Source organism: Lissotriton vulgaris, chromosome 1_1 (assembly GCF_964263255.1).
Source record: "Lissotriton vulgaris chromosome 1_1, aLisVul1.2, whole genome shotgun sequence".
NCBI lineage: Eukaryota > Metazoa > Chordata > Amphibia > Caudata > Salamandridae > Lissotriton > Lissotriton vulgaris.
Window position 1 is genome coordinate 1,318,221,028 of NC_141685.1, and position 20,653 is coordinate 1,318,241,680.

General features: G+C 45.6%; 1 protein-coding gene across 2 annotated transcripts in view; it reads right to left on the bottom strand.

The window, feature by feature from the left end:
- The window catches only part of POU6F1 (POU class 6 homeobox 1), a 210,695-nt gene that overhangs the window by 71,757 nt on the left and 118,285 nt on the right, over positions 1 to 20,653 (bottom strand). Inside the window, exons 4-6 of one of the 2 annotated variants that reach the window (XM_086965833.1) lie at positions 12,598 to 12,793; positions 10,918 to 11,027; positions 1,954 to 2,179 (exon numbers count right to left, since the gene is read on the bottom strand). In XM_086965833.1, the coding sequence (XP_086821959.1) occupies positions 1,954 to 2,179; positions 10,918 to 11,027; positions 12,598 to 12,793 (532 nt within the window). The remainder of the gene's footprint in view (positions 1 to 1,953; positions 2,180 to 10,917; positions 11,028 to 12,597; positions 12,794 to 20,653) is intronic. The other variant, XM_086965842.1, reaches the window with a different exon arrangement.

The following is a 20,653-nucleotide window of genomic DNA, read 5'->3' on the forward strand; positions in this document are numbered from 1 at the left end:
ATGTACACCTTTGCATATTTAAAATGCACCAAAGGACCGTGTTCTCCCTACCCTATCTTTTGTTACCTGTTAAGCGCTGTGCAACCCTGGGCTGAGTTGTATAAAACCATGATTAAAAAACATAAATCGTTGGTGATCTCATTGCTTTGCTGGTTTTCGGTATTTTCAGGCGTATGGTTGCCAGTCCCTCAACCTATTCTGACCAGGATGAGATAAAATGAGGTAAAGCATTACCCCTCCATGTAATGCTTTGCCCTTCCTTACGTCATGGGCAGAGGTTTCAATGCACAGAGGCGAACATATTCTGACTGCTACACAGCGCTCGCAACAGTAACACCCTCTCTTATTCCAAGTCTTTGTGCAGCAAAATGGCAGTCATCGATAGTCGATACAGATAAGGTCCTCCTCTTGCTCACCCGCTCGCTGGCAAAAACTGCAACTTTCTGGCCTCACCGCACCCTTCACCGAGGATTCCTTCCTCTGACAGTACTAGCATATGCAGAAGTCTGCTGCACCCATTCCACAGCACCTAGGACAAGCAAGAAACACTCCCCACTTCAAACATCTACCAGAAAGACATCTCACCCCAGGTGCCTTCAAATAGGCCTACATGCCAGTTTTCCTTTATTCTGAAGCTTTGCAGAATCCATCCTAACCTGAGTGGATTCTAATACATAGGGTCCCTCCCCACTACCTGTCAAGATTCACCTAACTCTTCGCTCCTCTGGAAGCTGCTCTGTGGTCGTCCATGTTCCGCAGCCCCCGAAGGAGGCTACACTGCCACCTTTACTGGGACAGCTTGACTTGGTTCCCAGCCATGGTTGCTGATCCTATGCTTGCTTGAAGTCACACATGGTTAAAGGCCAGAAGCCCTATTCACACTAGTGGCCCTCACATATTGTCGATTCAGAGCCTTTGCCGAGCTAGGCTTTTGCCCCTCTGCATACTAAAGTCCTCGGAGGACCAGGTACTGCTGCTGTTCCTTGCGATAACCCTCACTCTCATAATTTCATCATTTCAGAACTCTCAACCGCTCTACCGAGTCTGCCAACCAATTGTCACCTTACGCTAGGTTCACCCGGGCTGCCGCTGCTTGACCACTGTGCCTTCCTTCGTCTTTTATCTCCTGTTGCTAGCATGACTCCTCCTAAGTCCGCTCCGACACCTTCTGCGCCTCCCAAATACTGTGACACTTCTCACGTCAGGTTGGTTCCACGGTTCACTTCCGAAGCTGCTAAGCATCTCCACTCATAACATCTTCACACTTTTGTTCTATCTCTGGTGGAAGTATTCATTGTCAAGCGTGTTTTCTCTTTGGCAGCACACCCTTACTACAAGGATAGGCACTGCTGCACATCCTGCCTGTGTGGTGCGTGTTCATGGCCGTCATCTTAAGAAGGGTCTTTCCACCTGTCAGCGCTAACAACCACAGTCCACTGACACGGGTTCTCTTTGCTGGCATTTCTCTCGCTTTTATTTGACTCATAATGCCTGAATTTAAGAACCCCCAAGCTCAACATGAGTTTCCTTCACAGTTCCAATAGTTTGGGTGGGGAAAGGGCTTTACAGATGTTTCAATAGGTCAGGAAGGAGTGTAGAAGCTGCCCTACTCCGTCTTCATTCAGACAACACTCCGGTACATTAGTTTTAAGAAATGCTTGTAGACTGCACAGGAAATTTCTGATGCAGTCTGTTATACCCACTTACTTTAAAAGGCTACATGGGTGGCTCTTTGCCTTAATGATATCATTAAAGGGGCGAAGAGTGGGCACGTGCATGAACATGATTTATTTTAAACAGGAAGCGGTATTTGAGTTAAAAAAGAACACAGTTTGTAAAAATCAACACAAAAATATGGTTGGAACAATACACAGAAAATTCAGACTGCTGACCTTATTTTTATCAAGTTTGATATATTTTTCAAAGGATTATGCCTAACTCGTAGGCTCTTACTTTGTAAATTGGAGAAAGGAAGCTTCAGGACTCCAGCGGCGCTGGTGGGAGCTGTCAGTCCAGGCAGGGTGGCCACGGTTGCTGTAGGGAAATTCCAGACAGTCAAGCCCTGCTGGCCACCGATCGGACTAGCGATGCTGATGGGGATAAGAAGAGGCTGTGTGACTGCTGTGGCTGGGGTCATCACTCCAGCCAGAAGGGCCGCTATGCTGTCCTGAGTTAATATCTGCAAGAGGGAATTAAAACAAAGAAAATGATGATTAATGGTCGATCAATCATAGAACTACACCAGAAACAGATTACCGGATTGGTGGCCACCAGACCCATCTTAGATTTCGAAGATAACCACCGATAAAGTAAATGGGCACCATTGCAATTCATTGCATGTACATTTATTTCACATGGGCATCCCATATATCTGGTTCAGATCAACGTTGGACTACCCTATTTACAGATATCAGATGTATGAAGGTCTGCAGATCTCCTACTGGTTAGTAATGGTTTAATCTTTGATTCTCTCACAAATGATTTCCAGGGGCCAACTCCTAATTGCATCTGGAGAGTGAAGTGTGAGCCACTTTATGTGGTGCTTGTCATATGAAATATCTGTACCTTGCAGACTCTTAGTCCAGGGTAGACTTTAAGATATGTTTCATACAGTTAACAACGTGACAATGCTAATCTATTTTCTTCATCACATTTAAGTTAAACATTTCCGAAAGATAGCAATGATATAAAATATGCTAATTGAGTGCTATATCCCTCGGTTTGACATCCTGAAGCAGGAAATGACGGGTGAAGGGCTGCACCCTCGCCTGACAGGTAGATGCTGGGGAAGGTAGAAGCTGGGGGTTGGGCTGTGCCATGAAACATCGCTAATGTGGGGCTCTGATCAGGGTGCCATTCCCCCATGGCCCTAAAAACCCCTTGCAGCAGTTCTGCGTTGACGCGGCCCACATGCTCCTTAGACGTCACAACTTTGAATTGTTGAGAACTGTGTTAAACCTTTCTATCTTTGACCAAAATTCAAACATAGACTTTACTTTGAACTTCAAATACGGTGCAGTGATATTATTCTCACCTGTTTTCTCACACTTCAATGTGTTATGATTAATTTCAGGCTATGTTGTATGGAGACCCTGATCTCTACTGGATTGTTGTGAAACACCCCAGCATCTACTTATCAGATGTTCTAATTTTATCTTGACAGACAGAGCGTTTAATCCTTCAACGACCTCACTTCTGTTAGCTGAGAAGTTCAATCTGTATGTATAGCATTAGTAGGCGTATGAAAGACAAAGCCCCAAAAAGTAAACGCTGCCAAAACGGAGGTATTGGTGTTTGGCACTCAGGGGTGTATTTGGTCCAATGTCTGGTGGCCAGAGGATTGTGGACCTCTTCCCACTCCGGTCAAATCAGCTAAAAAACCTGAGTGTCTTATTCGACAATACCTTGAGCTTCGACACTCAGGTCAGTCACACTAGCACCTGTTTCCTCACCATACAGCCCCTGAGAAAGATCTTCCCTTACATCCCAGTGGAACTGCGCAAATCCGTCATCATCATACTAGTCACCTCGCAATTCCATTATTGCAACTCACTGCATCTCAATATCAAGGCTTCCTGCCGTAACACACTTCAAGTCACCTAGGAATGCGTCTGCCCAACTTATCCTTAACATCCCGAGGTGCCTCTTGGTCAGAGACGGGATTTGTTCTCTTCACTAGCTTATGGTCAGAAAGAGGATTATTTTTAAGGCTCTTTGTGTGGTCTTTCTAGTCATGCATCAGAAAGGTTCCTGCCAACTTAATTCTCTCTTCCACTGGTACACCCAGGTACGGTTCTCTGATCCTTCTTTCACAAGAATGTGTTGGATTCCAGTTTTCAGAAAGCCAGATGGGGAGGCAGTTCCATCTCGGTGGCTGCTGCCAAACTGTGGAATACTTTGCCTGCTCATATTTCGTAAGCTTACTCACTTACCATATCTAAAAAGCTCTTGACAACATGACTTTTCTCCTCCCATATCCATTAGCCATCTCCGGGCGACTTTTGACTGCTTCAGGGTGCCTTTCTGTGGCGTTTTGACACCTCATGGTATAGCGCACTCTACAAATTATTAATTTTTTAAAATTTAATTTCATAGTTCAATACAATAGGTGCCGTTGTCTTGGGTGTAACCCTAACCTGTTATCAGCATTCCTAGATTTTTGTGAATTAGCACTGTACAGAAGATGTTATTTTTATCTCTGGTTTGAATTATTGTTTGTCAGTAATACAGATTAAGATATGTTCAGGCGGGGGGAGGAGCTACGCGAGCATCTAAGATGGCCACGTAGGCCAGTAGCTCCGTGGGACCTACGCCTCGCCCAACAACCCTGCCAATTATCCTGAGGCGCCGTGGAGTGTATCGGCTGGCGGAGAGGAAGCGGTGCACTTTGACGCCGCTCCGGGCCCGCTGCGAGGTAGGGGTCCAAAGCGGCTCACCCTGAAAGTTTGGGCCTTGTTGGTCACTGGAGCCGGAGTCTCGAGTGGTGGCGGTGGCCGGCCGCAAGTGCAATAACACCCGGAGCGGTGACTGGAAATCGCCGGTCAGGCCCGGGATCAGAAGACAACAGATCACGACTGCGGCGAGACTGAAGGGGCGCGTCGGGGCGGTGCGGATGAGCTCCCCGCCCCCTTATCCTGCTACTTCGGCCCGTGGGTGTCGGCAGAGCCCGGGAGATGCCCAGCCCGGGTTGGAGTGAGGAGTAATGCTGGGCAGTCAGGGCGGACGTCGGAGGAGCTCTATATTGGGATACACACGTGGATGTCAATGGGCCTCACCAGCCACCAACAACATTGATCTCTGCATGGGCCAAACTCCATGCAATGGTGCATAGGAATTATTATTAAAGCTGGGCATGCCTAATTAACTCTAGCTTAGAAGCACAGTACCCTGGAGGGACGCCTCAGGAACTCGCAACCCCTGTGAATGCAGTGTGCTGCAAAGAAACACTGAAGTCTGAGGCTGGCATTGGGAGCCCGAACCCACAGCCTGGGTTCATACACAACGTTACTGGCCCTCGTCCGCGGCGCTGGCATCACGTAAGTGAATGGTGCGAGACACTTGTTGGCCCCCTCCCCCCGCTCACGCCCCCCAAAGGCAAGAAGAAGACTCGAGTTGTGCGCTAATTACGCGCAGAGAAAATACCTCAGGTGGGCGCCTACCCAGGAAGGTGGTCGCTTGACGGTCGGGTGCGGTGTGGAGGGGGAGAGGAGAGGACGCACAATAGTGTGGCGGGACGGAGGCAGTGGGCGGCAGCTATAATAAGAAAAGCAGAAGGGGAGCGGCTCCAAACGAGTGGTCCACATAGAAATACATGAATCACGGAGTGGGTGCACAGTGAGGAAACCAAAGGAGACACGGAGGAATGGTCTACGATGCGTATTGGATTGAACTGGGGAGTCAGTAGTGGAGTGACACGCGGCGCAAGTACAGGCTCTGGGTACAGTGGGCTGAGAGATCCGTGTCTGCGGTGGTGAGGTGGCCCCCAGGAGGTGGGGCTGATTATGTACGCCTGAGGCGGGTGCGGATGGCCTGGAGTATATACAGGGGTTAAACTAGACGGATTGAATCAGCGGAGGCTTGGTCATAATTGTTGTCTGGTGGACTATTGGCGTGGCCGAAGTGGTAGTGGGCTCAGAGTTGTCCGAGTGAAGAATCAAGATGGCGACTAAACCTGAGTGTGAGAAACAGCAGTCCAGGTCAACTAAGGGGTCTCGCTACGTCAAAACTAATAAGTTGGACCAGTATATGCAGCCCAGGGGCTTACCTCCTGGGTCGGGGAGAATACAGGGCGGGAGTGGAGAGTCTACAGGCCCTACATCGGAGCCCACACTGCTAGATGTGACGGCCACCATAGATGGGGTTAAGACTTCTCTTGGGCAGAAGATGGAGTCAATGGATCACAAGCTGGACACTGTGACCATAGAGGTCAATCTAATCTGAGCCGATCTCACCAAAGCAAGTGAGAAAGTGAAGTCGCTAGATATCAAAACTGCGAGCTTGACAGATGATGTATCGCAGCTGCAGCAGGAGGTTCGTCATCTTAAAGCCTCTCGTGACTTGGCAAGCCGCAAGCTGGATGAATACGAAGGTAGGGCCTGGAGGAACAATGTACGCATTATTGGCGTTCCGGAGAAAGCTGAGGGTTTGACCCCTAACCTCTTTGTGGAAGACAATATCCTCAATCATCTGAAACCGAAAGGGTTGGGGAACTTCTTCACGATAGAGCGGGCACTCAGAGTCCCGGGAGGAAGACCGAGGCCTGGGGCCCACCTCGTCCAATGATTGCGAGGGTGCTTAGTTTTAGAGACAGACACGTTATTCTGCAGGCCTCCAGATCGGGAGGCCCCCTGAAATACGAAAATTCCACCCTCACCTTTTTTCCAGACTTGGCATGACATCCTGAAGGCGGGGACGGGAATACGGGGTTCTGACATCCTCCTCAGATCTACTTTTAGATAGTCGAGTAGTTAGAAAATGGGGCGAAAGGCACACTGCAAGTTGGGGGTTGGCGGAAGCTGCGAGCAGGGGTGCAGGGTGGGGTGAGGAGGGACGGGAATGTTGTTGCACAGTTGTTGTTTTTTTTCCTTCCCCTTTTGTCAGGAGATGGAGAGGTCTTTTTATGGTGTGTTTTTCTATTCTTTTTTCTTTTTGCATCAGGTGATAATGTGGTAATTAGAGGTTTGTTGTGTGGGTCCGATGTCGCAAGCTAGTCAGAGATCAGGGATGAAGGTGCTAAGTTGGAACGTGAATGGTCTGGGTGACAGGATCAAAAGAGGGATGGTTAATCAGCTTATTAGAAGACACGACCCAGATGTGGCACTATTGCAAGAGACACACCTCGTGGGTAACCGCTGCATGGCTCTCCATAAAGGTCCAGAGGGGTGGGAGTTTTGGTGAAGAATTCCTTTCCTATGGCAATACAGGCAACATGGTTGGATCAGAGGGGTAGGTATATTGGTGTCTCGGGGCAACTATGGGGAAGGACGGTCACCTTCTTGTCAATATATGTGCCGCCTGGTCTACAGTCCGATACCTTTCGAGATCTGAGTACTGTGTTTCTTACCTTGCCCCTAGGCCTTTTGGTATTAGGGGGTGATTTTAATGCGGTGCTAGACGGAGAGGCCGATGGAAATCTGCTGCGAGTACTTCAACCATCGCAAAGATGGCTTTCGAACTTCCTTGAGACACTGGGACTGGTAGATAGTTGGCGAGTACGTAACCCGACGCGGACACATTTTACCCACAAATCAGCTACGCACAAGAGCTTGTCCCGGCTAGATTATATATTGCTGCCGGCGGCTATGGCAGCCACTGTTCAGGAGGTACGGTATCTTGGTAGAGGTATATCTGATCACACTCCACTGTGGTTACAGCTCACGTTTGGACGGCCGGCGGTTGGCAGTGTGGCTCCTATTAGTGCATGGCAACTAAAAGATCCGGCCACAAAGAAGGAGGTTATTCAGATGTCAGATCGCTATTTTCGGGAAAATGTGGCTACTGTTGAATCAGCACAGACCCTTTGGGAAGCGTACAAAGTAGTAGCAAGAGGAGAGGTCCTATCTTTGGTAGCGGGGAAGAAGAGGAAACGTCAGGCTGAGGTGACTAAGATGGAGGCAGAAGTGATGAGATTAGGGGAGAGGGTGGCTAGAACATCAGCACCGGAGGACATCCACCATTTGAAGCTAGGTCAGGATAAATATAAAGGCTTAGCTAGAGATAGAGCGATAGCTCAAAACGATGCAATACAGAGCCGAATATATGAGCATGGAGACAAAGCCGGTAAATTGATTGCGTGGCTTGAACGCGAGGAATGGGCGTCAAGCTGGTACCTGAGATAGAGGGGACTGACTCGGACATAGTTATGGACCCACAGGCGGTGGCTGACACATTTGTAGAGTATTACAAGGGTGTATATACCGCCGGTAGAGCGTTCACAGAGGCTGAGAACAGTGAAATGATCAAAGATATTGTCATGCCAGGGTAATCTGATGAGGATAAGAGTTATTTAGACTCCCCCTTCATGGATGATTAAGTAGCACAGGCAATCAGGGGGATAAAATCCGGTAAGGCAACTGGTGCTAATGGGATACCACTAGAGTTATATTAGTTGAATACTCAGAAACTTGCCTCGTATATCCGAGCCATGTTCCTCGAGAGTAAAGAGAGGGGCCTGCTCCCATACGACCAGCGTTTGGCAAATATAGTGGTTATTCATAAAACAGGTAAGCCCAGGACACAATGCTCCTCCTATAGGCCCATTTTACTTCTTAATGCAGAGCACAACATCTTAGCAAAACTGCTGGCTACCAGATTGGTCAAGGTAGTCACAACCCTCATACACCCCGATCAGTCCGGCTTTATGCCGCGCCGTAATACGGCTCAGAACCTGCAAAGGCTGCATGGGATTCTTGGAGGTTCCTGGAGGATACAGGAGCCGGCAGTCCTAGTGTCTTTGGATGCCACTATGGCGTTTGACCGGGTTGAATGGAACTACCTGTTTGCGGTCCTGGCGAAGCTGGGTTTTGGAGGAGAGTTTATCGGGTGGGTGCCGCTGTTATACGCTAATCCCCTGGCCAGAGTGGTAGTTAATAACTGTAGATCAAATGATTTTTCACTGGAGAGGGGCATGAGACAGGGATGCCCGCTGTCCCTGCTACTTTTCGCGCTGGCGCTGGAGCCACTGGCGGCGTAGGTCAGATGGGATCGGTCAATACGGGACCCGTGGTGGACATCGGACTGGGAGGATAAAATGTCATTGTACGCCAATGATATTCTGCTCTATCTTACCAACCCCAGGGCGTCTTTGGTTTGTTTCCTAGATGTGCTTGCCCTTTTTGGTAGGTACTCAGGATTTGCTATCAATTGGACAAAGTCAGTGCTTTTTTTTCTTGCGGGCTAACCGCCGGTAATTCCGCAGTCATGCAACATTCAGAATGAACCGGTAGGATTTGAGTATCTGGGCATCTATATAACGCTGGATCCGAAGTTGCGGTATACTAATAACTTGGGCTCCCCCTTGAACAGGTGTAAGAAAGATGTGGAGCGCTGGAGAGCCCTTCTGCTATCATTGCTTGGAAGGGCGGCGCTGTTTAAGATGATGGCCCTGCCACGATTTCTGTATGAACTACAGAATTCAATGGACCCGGTGCCAGTCTCTTATTTTAAAGAAATCGAGGTGCTTCAGAGACAGCTTCTCTGAGACGGCAGACCCCGAACAGCGTTCATCAAATTAACCCTCCCGTGGTATGATGGGGGTATTGGACTCCCAGATTTACGAAAGTAATTTTGGGCGCCGCAATTAGCAGCTGTGAACCATGTTGTCTATGGTCCCCCCGGGGACCCGGGATACGCCATGGATCGCGGGTTAGCGCCAGGTGGAGACATTAATAGAGCTTTGTACGCTAAGCCAGGGAGATTCGTGTTAACGGGCCCAACCACACATGCAGTGCAGGTGTGGCACGCTGCTAATAGATATTTAGGGTGGGAGGGGAGATTGACGTTGGCAACCCCCCTGTTTAATTCGAAGAGACTCAGGAGTTTGTGGAAAACCAAGTGGTTCGATAAGTGGGATCTTATAGGGATTACCCAGATAAAGGATGTTTGGGGAGGAGACAAGATGCATACATTTGACTTTCTTAAGCAACAGTATAGTATTCACAACTGTGAACACTATCGATATCGACAGGTGAGGCACGCTCTCCTTACCCATGTACCCAGGGGAGCCACGCTCTCGGAAGCCTCTCCTCTTGAAGATCGAGTACTTGACGGGCACCTATCCGAGAAGACGATCTCCTTAATACATAAGAAGTTAGTTAACATTATGGAGGACCCGTTGGGACGTATTAGAATGCAGTAGAATACAGACGGGTTGGAATTAGATGACGAGGATTGGGTGGAGGCAGTTTCCTCCCCGAAGGTAGTGGCAATTCAGATGAGACTCCGACTAGTGCAGCTAAAGATCTTGCATAGATCATATATTACCGGATCCCGGTTGGTGCGAATGGGGCGAGTGGAGAGTGAAGAGTGCAGAAAGGAGAGTGGAGAGCCTGGTACTTTTAAGCACATTCTTTGGCATTGTGGGGTAATTCATGCGTTCTGGACGAAAATTCATGACGAAATGAAAGAGGTATTGGGGGGATATACGTCTGGAAGCTCGGTGGTGTCTACTGAATGTGTGGCACCTTCACATTCTTTGGTATTGTGGGGTAATTCAGGCGTTCTGGACGAAAATTCATGACGAAATGAAAGAGGTATTGGGGGGGATATACGTCCGGAAGCTCGGAGGTATCTACTGAATGTGTGGGAACCCACGGATCTGAGTGTGTGCCGTAGGCAGTGGGTCACGCTCGTGTACATGGTGGATAAACAAAATATTGCTCAGCTTAGGGGTGCGAGACAGCCGCCTCAAATCTCCAGATGGGCTGAAGACTTAGACTGGTGTATGTTTAGGGAAAAGTCTGTGTATGTAGCCAGAGGGTGCCCGAAGAAATGGGGGAAGGTTTGGGGGTGTGGAACAGCCACCGTGGAGAGATTTGTGAACCACCGGAGCCACAAGCGGAATCGGAGGCGCAAGAATCCCTATGATCCTACTAAATGCAAATAGTTGTAAGTGATTCTGTACAAGTGGCACGCAGACCTATACGATAAGAAAATTGTGGTTCACCTGATGCTCCTTTGTTTTGTATTTTTGTTATTTTGTCAATAAAAGGAGTTATAAAAAAAAAGATATGCTCAGGCAATAATATTTTGACTTAAATCACCCAGGTATGCTAGATTCTCCCACAAAACTGTCGGTATATCAGCCCTTTTTGAAAACGTCGACCACTGTGAAGCCAATAGATTGTAGACTATAAAAGTATGCATACTCACTCAATACCATTCCATGAATACACACTCAATTGTTTTTTCTTCACTCACCTGTGGAGCCGCTTGCAGTGCAAAAGGAGTGAGTGTCTGCTGCGGCTGACTGGCTGCGCTGGTGAAGACAGTTGGTACAGACGTTGGTATCATTCCCTCTGATGACTTTACTTCAGGTTAAGACAGAAGGAGGACGACAGAAGGGGTTAAAAATAACCTGTTACTGAGGACTACATAGAAGCATGGGCCACCATTTCAACAATTGCACCCTGGCCTTGTCAATGGCGTGAAGCCAAGTTTCAATCCCACCTAGGAGTCTCGATGATTCAAGTCTCCGAAGAGTTGCCCTGACACAAGAAGTCCCTCATCTATGATTTTTTAACCGCCTATGTTGAACTGTTCATTGGCGAAAAGAGATAATAATAATAATAACAATAATAATGACGTGAGAGCAATATACTCAAATCTGAAAAGTCTTGCCAAATTCTCTTGGTATCCCAATACATTTTTAACATGCTCCTCTGCTTATTATTGAATTCTGAGTAATAGTTTGAAAATCATACATATTGTAAGACAGAAAGAATGCAAAATATCTATCTTGAAGAAGCATATAACATGTATACAAATCTAGTTTTCAGATATGGGCATGGGCTTTTACAATCTAATATTGCCCAACCTTTGACCAGCTTTCATGAAATTATTTCTGGTAACAATTATGGTATATGTTTAACATCAGGCATACACTTCAGGTTGTGAACCTCTTGTCTATAGTTTTGTGGTTATAGCTGTCATCATATTGTGCACCTTAAATTTCAATAGTCATCCCGGCTTATATTCTCCTTTAACAAAGATTCGGGAAACAGCCTTTACAACATGGCTGAGCCATGCATGCTGTTTCCCCGCAAGCGTAAACACATTTGCCTGAAGCATGCATCTGCATTAACCACACATAGTGTGTTTAGACGGGCGGGGAGAAGAAGAAACAGCGTCAGTATAGGAAGCTCCGGACGCAGACAGATAAGTGGGTCTATAGCTGGGTTTGGTGGGTGTAGTTTTTAGGGGTGAGGATGGTTGGTTTTAGGGCTCAGGGCGGGGGGGGGGGGGTCAGGGTAATTTTTGGAAGGGGCAGGGTTTCAGGGTGGGGGAAGGGTTGGGGCAGTTTTAAGGGATGGGGCAAGGTTTGGGGGAGTTTTTAGCAGCAGGAGAGGTTTTAGGGTGGGGGTAGGGGTAATTTTTGGAAGGGGCAGGATTTCAGGCTTCACGGCAGTGGAAGGGGTAGTTTTAAGGACAGCGTGGGGTATGTTTTAGGGCTCGGGGCAGGGGGCTGGGGTAGTTTTAGGTAGGGGGCAGGGTTTACGCCTTAGGGCGGGGGAGGGGAAGGGGAAGGGGTAGTTTTAAGGGCAGGGCGGGTATGTTTTAGGCCTCAGGGCGAGGAAGGTGCTAGGATGTTAGGGCTTAAGGCGGGGAGGGGGTTCAGAGTAGTGGTAATCTTCACAATGCATATCCCTTTACCAATCATGCCTTTACCATGCAATTGTGTGGTAAAGGTATAAGTGGTAAAGGAATGCATGGTTTAGACACATTTGTGGGTAGGACGGAGTTGTGGAGCATGCGTGGTTCAGCCATGCGAGCCTCTGTCATACAACCCAAAGATTCTGCACAACTGCTTTGAGAAAATATTTCAGAAAAACTTCAGCCTGATGGAATGCTCTCTCCTATTACTGCAGGAAGGCCTCCTACCCGCTGGCTCTTGAGAAGGCATCTCAGGGTTTAGCTGCACTGATTCTCTGGCTGGCTCGCTGATCTCGACAGGCAGATTACCAGTGGCTTCTGCGGCCACTGGTTCTGGTGCCTTTGCTGTCTCTTCGGCTTGGGTTGGAGCATCAACACCTACTTCCAGCACTCGGATCGTCTCTTGGCCTGACATGACAATAACCTGTAAAGCAACAAGATCACCAATAACATATCCTTTTTTCATTAGCGTTATCAATATCAGCAAATATTTTCTTATACTGGTGTTTTTATAATAGGGTATTTTTCACCATATCACAGTTAACTAGTGACCTCTCGCTTTCTGTTTTCTCTATTCACACATATCTGTACCAATTTTGTCCCCTAGAATATGATATCCTAGCAATTATCTGTGTTGCATCTCTGCAAATCTCTACAAACCGTCAATCTTCAAGGACTCTAGCAATCTCTTTGTCTAATAGTCTGTTTATATATCTATTTGAATCTTCTGTTGAATCAACAGACTCGCTGTGAGCATCGACTGCCTTGATTGGCCTTTTTATGTCCGCAGTGTTCTCCCAATATAAAGTTTTCCAGTGTAAAAGACAAAGGTCGGGATATCCGTACTGACCTGCTCCACTACCTATTACATTATTCTCCATTACGAGAAGGGCATAAAGTAAACCCTGAAGTCAATTAACTCACCTCAGGGTACCCTCACACTAAGAGGGCCTCTAAGCTCTCCTAAGACGCCATGCCTCTGTACATATTTCTAAGGCTGCCAACCTAAATGAAATGTGAAACATATTGTGCCAATATATGCAGAAAAAAATATCATTTTTTATCTTAAGTCGTTGTACTAGATAATAAACTGGGAAATCTGAGATGTGTCCTCCACAATCCAAGTCTTTCGACCTCTTGATCAAGGTTCAGATTTGTTTAGACCATAGAAATATTAACTTCTGCAGGCTCTAAAGCTGCAGGTGCAGCATAGAGCTCTGTCACTGCCCTATTTGAGATGTTCTGCTTATGACTCTTTCACCTGCAACTCTATTTACTTCGTGTTAGGACAACCAATGTCAATCGCATCCATCGCTGACCAATTACTCCACTAGCATTGATCTCCTTTGTGTATGTTTTCCTGGGTATTTGCAGAGTTTAATTTGTCAGAAAATAAAAAAAATAAGTACCAGGACACTAAGTATTTTCTCTGGAGTCCACTGCAGAGAGTACCGCCCAGCTACTCCCACTGCTGCCAGTGACAATAGTACCTAGGTATATAATAAATCGGCACTCAGGATTATTGACAAGTGCAGACTCACAATAGGCTTTGCCCTCTTTATTCTAAGTTGTGAGCTTACTCAAATTAAAAGCACAGTATGTTGCAAACCTTTTCAAAGTAGGCCAACATGTTTAACATGGTCACACAATCACCTTCTCCACAAATCACTTAAATCCTTGATGCATAGCTCTTTCATATGAAACAGCGTGTTTTTAAACATAAAGAATAAAAACAGAATATCTAGTGCAAAACTAAAAACATCGAATATGTTAGCTATTGGTTGCAAAAATATATTAGAATCAGTTTAATATTAGATATTTATTTAATGTGTAGTAGCTTGGAATATGTAGAAACATTCAGAAACATTCATATGTGTCTATAATTTCCTAAGGGGTGCAAAAAATATAAACATATTGCCATAAATATCTCCTTCTGCTTGTCACTGTAGAGCAGAAAAAAACTGAGCAGAAGGAAGAAAAGCAACGATTCATTTTCATTCTTTAATAATGCTCTGTAATCTTACATGCCTTTAGGCTAACAGACATTGTGACGTCAGATGTAATAACTTGTTACAGTTGAGCGTCTACATAATTCTTTATAATAGGTGACTGGGTACCCCACAAGTCGACTAGTATAAAGAAATTAGAGACAGGTTTGTATAGAGGGATAGCAGAATCCCACGTGTTATATCAATATAACATTGATAGCTATAGTTGGTTGGTTGTATACTCTTTCAATCACATGCATCGCAATCAACACCTATAAATATAATGGAGATTTGGGAAATATGCCGGCTAAAGGGAAGTTTATGTGGGTAATTATGCATCTAATCAAGCCAGCCTCAATTTAACAGAAGATGCTCAAGAACAAAACAATATAACAAAAGCACAAAATGGGACCCAGAATATAGATTGACAAGAAATAACCAAGGTGTAAGAGGGGCAGGAACAAACAGGACAAATCAAGGGTGTTGCTGTTAGCGCATGTAATGCGGCTTTCATGCAAATAAGACAAATGCATAAACATAGGTTTCCCGTGAGAAAGCCAGTAACTTTAAGAAAAGCAAAAAGTGATCAAATAACGCAATTGCGTTTCTAACGCTCAGGTAGAAATGTTTTGTCTGTGTTATGTTATACCATATTATATACAGAAAAGAAACAATAGCATCTTTTGAACTAAACAAACTCGTAACTTAAAACCTAAATCCACATGTTGTAAAACAGTGCTTGGTGAACTGATTGCAGCGGGTCAACCAGCAAGACATCAGAGTGATAACTGAATTTGATACACAAGTTATACAAATATGAAATCAATTACATTTTATTTGTATCACAACAGTTTTAACCAAACAGTTCTATATAAAAAATATATATAAAATCATTTAATGAAATAAGGTTTATAACAGAAATACTAGATAGATTGCTGTCTTACTTAGAAGTTGGTACCCTCAACCACACATTGGAAAGGTCTTATATTCCTTCAAGGGTGAAAAAATAAAAGAATTAAACCCTGACCGTTTAGAACAAAACACTATTAACAAGCACTGGCAAAGCCAATAGGCCTCGCCTTTAGTAACAGGGCCTAGACTTACTGGCTCAGCCAAGGGTTGGTTGCTTTGGTGAGTTGTATGGTTCCAGATCGCAGCCAGTGTGTGATATCACATACTGCAGTATTGGAAGGATTCATTTTGAGAAAGTATAACAAAAAATACTTCCAAGAAGGTAACCATGCTTTCGAACCTATAAGCATGCATCAGCGGCCATCGTTCAATAATTTCTATAATAGTCTGACATCAACCAGTTGAAGATGGCTGTCCAAGCACCTGCATGCCCGGGAAGCCATCTTGGAAGTATTTCTTGTTATACTAAGTATTCATTTAGTATTCCAAGATGGTTGATGGCCATTTTCAAAGACTAAATAAAAAAAAAAAACAGGTGGGATACCATGCAAACGTGCATATTCGAGCTGCCCATTATCAGGATGCATTTGTCAAGTCCTCGCAAACAGCAGTGTGTTTGTGGGGAGGGGTTTGCATGTGCATGGTGCGGGCTGCCATACAAATATTTACTCGCCAGCGGCCTGGTAGCAGTGTTTAGAGCTAAGAACCAGATGGAGCAGTTTATCTGGAAATACAGAACGTAAAAAAGTTGCCGTGCGTAGTATTTCTGCTGGAGAGACGTTGAACATGTATATAATAAACCCCCAAAGCTAGTTAAGGCAGTAGAATGCAAATTCAATTAATCATACAATGACATTGCATTTTGAGTGTAAGCCACGGTTTACTTTTAGTACACAAAAAAGACAGGCATTGTTAGCCAATAGCACTATGTAGTGCACACTGAAAAAGACAGGCACCCTTGCTATTGTCTGCTCTAATATAGCTAAAACATGCATGCTTAATCAATATTTATCACAGTTTTGACACAATTAGAGTAAGTTAAGGAACAAAACCTCTCTATCATTATCCAAATAAAAACTACGCCCCTTTAATAAAACATATAGGTGCTTATAGATGACATGTACAATTTGCAGGTATAGTACACACATTTTAAAAACAAAATAAAAATATGCACCTAAATAAGTAAGTAAAAAGGTGCAGCAACTGCTTCAAATATTACAGACCATTGATTCAACTTCAAGTTGATTTGTGGCTTTTGTATGGGCCTGACTCAGACATACTTTAAAAAGACGTGATCAATGCAGTTTAAAATTAGATACCAAAAGATACACTAACCCGCCAGTGTGCAGTGCGACTGCTCATCAAAATGCATTAATAAATTTCAAATGTCTGCCAAATATGATCAAATCAAAACGACAATAAAAACTCCAATTGAAGCATAGAACTATGATAACTAAGCAACTGAATCAGCTTGTGCATGCCTTATTTTTTGTTTTTACATGGCTTATTCCTTTCTGAACTTGTCATCTCGATGTAATACCAGCGGGGATTAATATCTGATGTTTATGCAGCTCCTTTTTCTTCCCTTTTATCTTGAAGAAACTTCAGTTTCCTAGTTGTGTGGTGTGTTCTGTCACAGGGTTTTTTGTTTTTCGTGTGTTTTTTAGTTTCCGTGACCCTAATTTAGTGCTCACTTTACTCAGCTCCTCTTCTGGCCCGAGGTTCATTGGCCTTTGGTTTCATTAAGATGGGAAAAAGGAAAGGTGAGTCAGCAAATACAAGGGACAAGCAAAGCGTCCCAGGACAAGTAATTCCATCCTCTCTATCCAATGCGGTGGGGGCCTTATCCGAGGAAATTTCCAAGGAAGAGGATCGACTGATCCAATTTCAGCAGGCCTACTCCTTACTTAGATCAGATTTCCAATAACATCGTGCCCCCCCTACCACCCCCCCTTGCCTCAGCTATAGTCCCTAGCCACCGCCTCCCCCAGCGACCCAAGCGCCATACACTATGACCTACTGAGCTTCTATTCCCAGGCCCCAGCAGAGCCTCTGCCCAACACCAAGGGTCCCAGTACAGGTGTACACAAGAAGGTGGGGGAACTGGAGCCAAATCTAAAGTCATCAAGGGGCTACATAAGGTCGATCAAAATGAGGCTACCAATAAAGCAAGAGACCGGAAAAGGGGCAAAGGAGGGAGGGAACTTTTCTCTATCCACTATATGTACACATATGGAAAATTAGATCCTACGGGCTCTATAAGCCCTCAGTCAGAGGGGTCTTGTGTTAGAAGCCAAGGCAACTCGCCTAGGAAAGGGGTTCAAGGACATCGCCACAAAGTTGGTCTCCCTATCGCAGGAACGCATATCTTTGTATATCTCCGCCGAACCCTCTTTTATTCCCCGCAGTTACTAGCACCAGGGATAGTTCACCATCAAATGGAGAAATGTCATTCCTGAGGAATTTAATACCCTCATGGTCCTATCATGCCAGGCTAACTTTTAACATCTGCTTGGACGAGGCCCCTTTAGACCCCCCAGATTCGTATTGCCATTGAGTGTACAGTGCATATATTAACAATGCCTTGACCAAACATAGCTCCGTGTGTCCCCCCAAAAGTGCAGATGGTTCAGTAGCCATTATGTCAGGGCCAAAAGGGAGTTAGTGGCAACCCTAAAATGTATACTTCAGGACAGGGCCAGCATTAAACATCCTAGAGTAGCTTTCAGAATCGTACTTGAAAAGCAGAAGCTGGAGTTGAAGGAAGAGTTGTGGGATCATCTGGTGTCAGCGGGCTCTCTGAATGATCGTGCCAATTTTTGGGCCTTTCTGAACCACCCCTTCTTCAAAGATGTCTAGCTGTCAGATCAGGTGGCAGCGGTCCCTGAGTGGGTGAATCATTTCACAGGTATTTAGGACCTGGAGAAGAAAGAGCCTCTACCCCTACCCACTTCCTCTTCTTCTTCTACTGTTCACGGTAGGGTGGAGGTGTAAAATGGTATCCACTTCCTGCCATTAGGGAAGGCCCTGGGGGCCAATGGGGTCCTGGGAGACCTTCTGAAATCACTGGTGGTTGTGGCCCCGGTTATTACTCGCCATGTTAATGCTGTTATTAGAGGCCCCCTTCCCGCGGCATGGAGGCAATCTGTCATTGTTCCAATTTACAGAAAAGGAGATAGAGCCAATCCGGCCTGTTACAGACCCATCTCTTTGATTGATGTGGAGGTCAAATCATTGGAGGGGTAATTCTCGAAAAACTCACTATACAGGCGGACGAGAGGGCTATTCTCTCTGATATCCAATATGGGTTTAGGCCTGTCAGGGTCACTATTAAACATAAACTTAACCTCCATCTTCTGATCTCCAAATACACTTGCGTAAAAGAGGAGCAATTCACATGGCTTTCATGGACCTCAGCTCAGGGAGAAACTTTGGTCTGAGCTGGGGTCCATGGGGGTGGACCAAGCCTTCGTATCTTTCATGGGAGATCTCCACGATGGGCTTAATAAGGTGGTCAGATACAGTCCCAATGTACCCAGCAAGTCGAACTTGTATGGGGTGTTCGGCACATGTGTATCCTTTCTCCCTTTTTATTAATAATGTATATTAATCGGCTGGAGGAGGTTTTAATTAATATCAAGGCAGATGTCCCTAGGGTTGGTCGAAGATCAAGTTCGGTCCTCTATGTGGACGATGCAGTATTAATCGCCCGCACAGCCAAGAGCCTGCAGTGTCTTTTAGAATCTTTTATCACATTTATGAAAAATCTGGACTTTTATACCAATTTAAAACAAGCATTGGCATAGCCAATAGGTCTCGCCTTTGGGACCTTATAAGTGTTTAGTTAACCAGCACAATATCCTTGGTGCAACAACATCACCTGTTGCATGGCTAAACACTTATAAGGTCTCAAAGACGATACCTATTGGCTATGCCAATGCTTGTTTTCTGCTTGCTAGTGCCTTTCCCATGTGGGATGTCTTTATGGCACTATAATTGGCATGAAACTCCTTCGTGCAACTGACACCACAATCAACACTAACTTGCAAAAAGCAGCACACCACAGAAGCAAGCATGTTCAACTATCATGCAAGATGACCCACACCAAACAGTAAGCATTGAAGTACACACACAGACGAAAGCACACATACAAAGGTTACAACTCCACTAATATAATCCTAGCACAATGATCCTCGCTTTATTGGTGTGTGCATCCCATAATCAGGCAGCAACCCTCAGTCCAGGCACCACAGAGTACTGCTACAATACACATTGCAGACAGCTTAGTGTTACCATTAACATAACATAATCCAATTAATTTCATTCTGAAGATGAAACCTCTTGCTGTTTCAAGTGCTTTAATTGGAAATGTAGAGGTGCAGGTATTCACTATCCACAGTACTTGTTTGCTCCTGAGAAGTGCGGGTACTCACTAATTAAATGTACTGCAAGAGTGCAGAGAAGGACAGGAACTCTCTCTTTCAAGTAAAAGAAGTGCGGGTGCCCATTTAAAACACTGCTTGTTTCTGACCACAATGCTCCCCTTCGCAGTTTCAAATGTTAAGAGTGTGGGGAATAACACACAGTGGCCCTGCATGGACCTGGTTTCCGCTGATAGCAAGACCTAAGTCAAACTACAACAAAATACTGGATAAGGCTTTCCAGTGGAATTGCCAAAATGCATTTTTAAACTGTAACTCTGGGTATGCTTTCTGTTTCGCCAAAGCAAAGCATAGTTTAGATACCGCGTCGACGATGTTTTGGTATCTCTTGGGCTCCTCCCTTGGGGGAGCAGCACAGCCACATTTAAATACTTCTTCCGTTAGCGCTTGGGAACGGTGTCAGAGGACTGAGAATGTGACGCAGCAACACATAGCGAAGCGACAGAAGAGAAAGGGAGATAAGAAAGAGAGACAGCGATAAACAGGCACGGAGAGGAGGTGAGAGATACCATGAGGGAGGGAGAAATAGAGAGAGGGGAAGACAGACAAAGAAAGGGCGATTAACAGGTACAGAGAGACATAACAGAGAGGTACAGCAAGAGAGGCGTGCATAAAGCGAGAAAGTGATGGTCAGGGAGAGAGAAAGAGAGTTCATGATAAGTGAGGAAGACAAAGAGAGAGAAAGAGACCATTGAAATATAGAAAGAGATACAGAGAAAATGGGGGAGAAAAGTTTGGCGTGAGGCAAGAGAGAAAGGCTGCGTCCACTTGTTTTCACCTCTCAAAAAACAGTCTTGAGTGATGGTACTCCTGCGCCTTTAAATCACAATCTCGGTGGCTGGCTGATCTTGTCCAGTATAGAAGAGACGAGATCCCTTGCGCGAGGTGCCCCATCACAGCAGCCGGTGATGACGCAGCCCCTCGGGCCTGCATTCGAGGGGT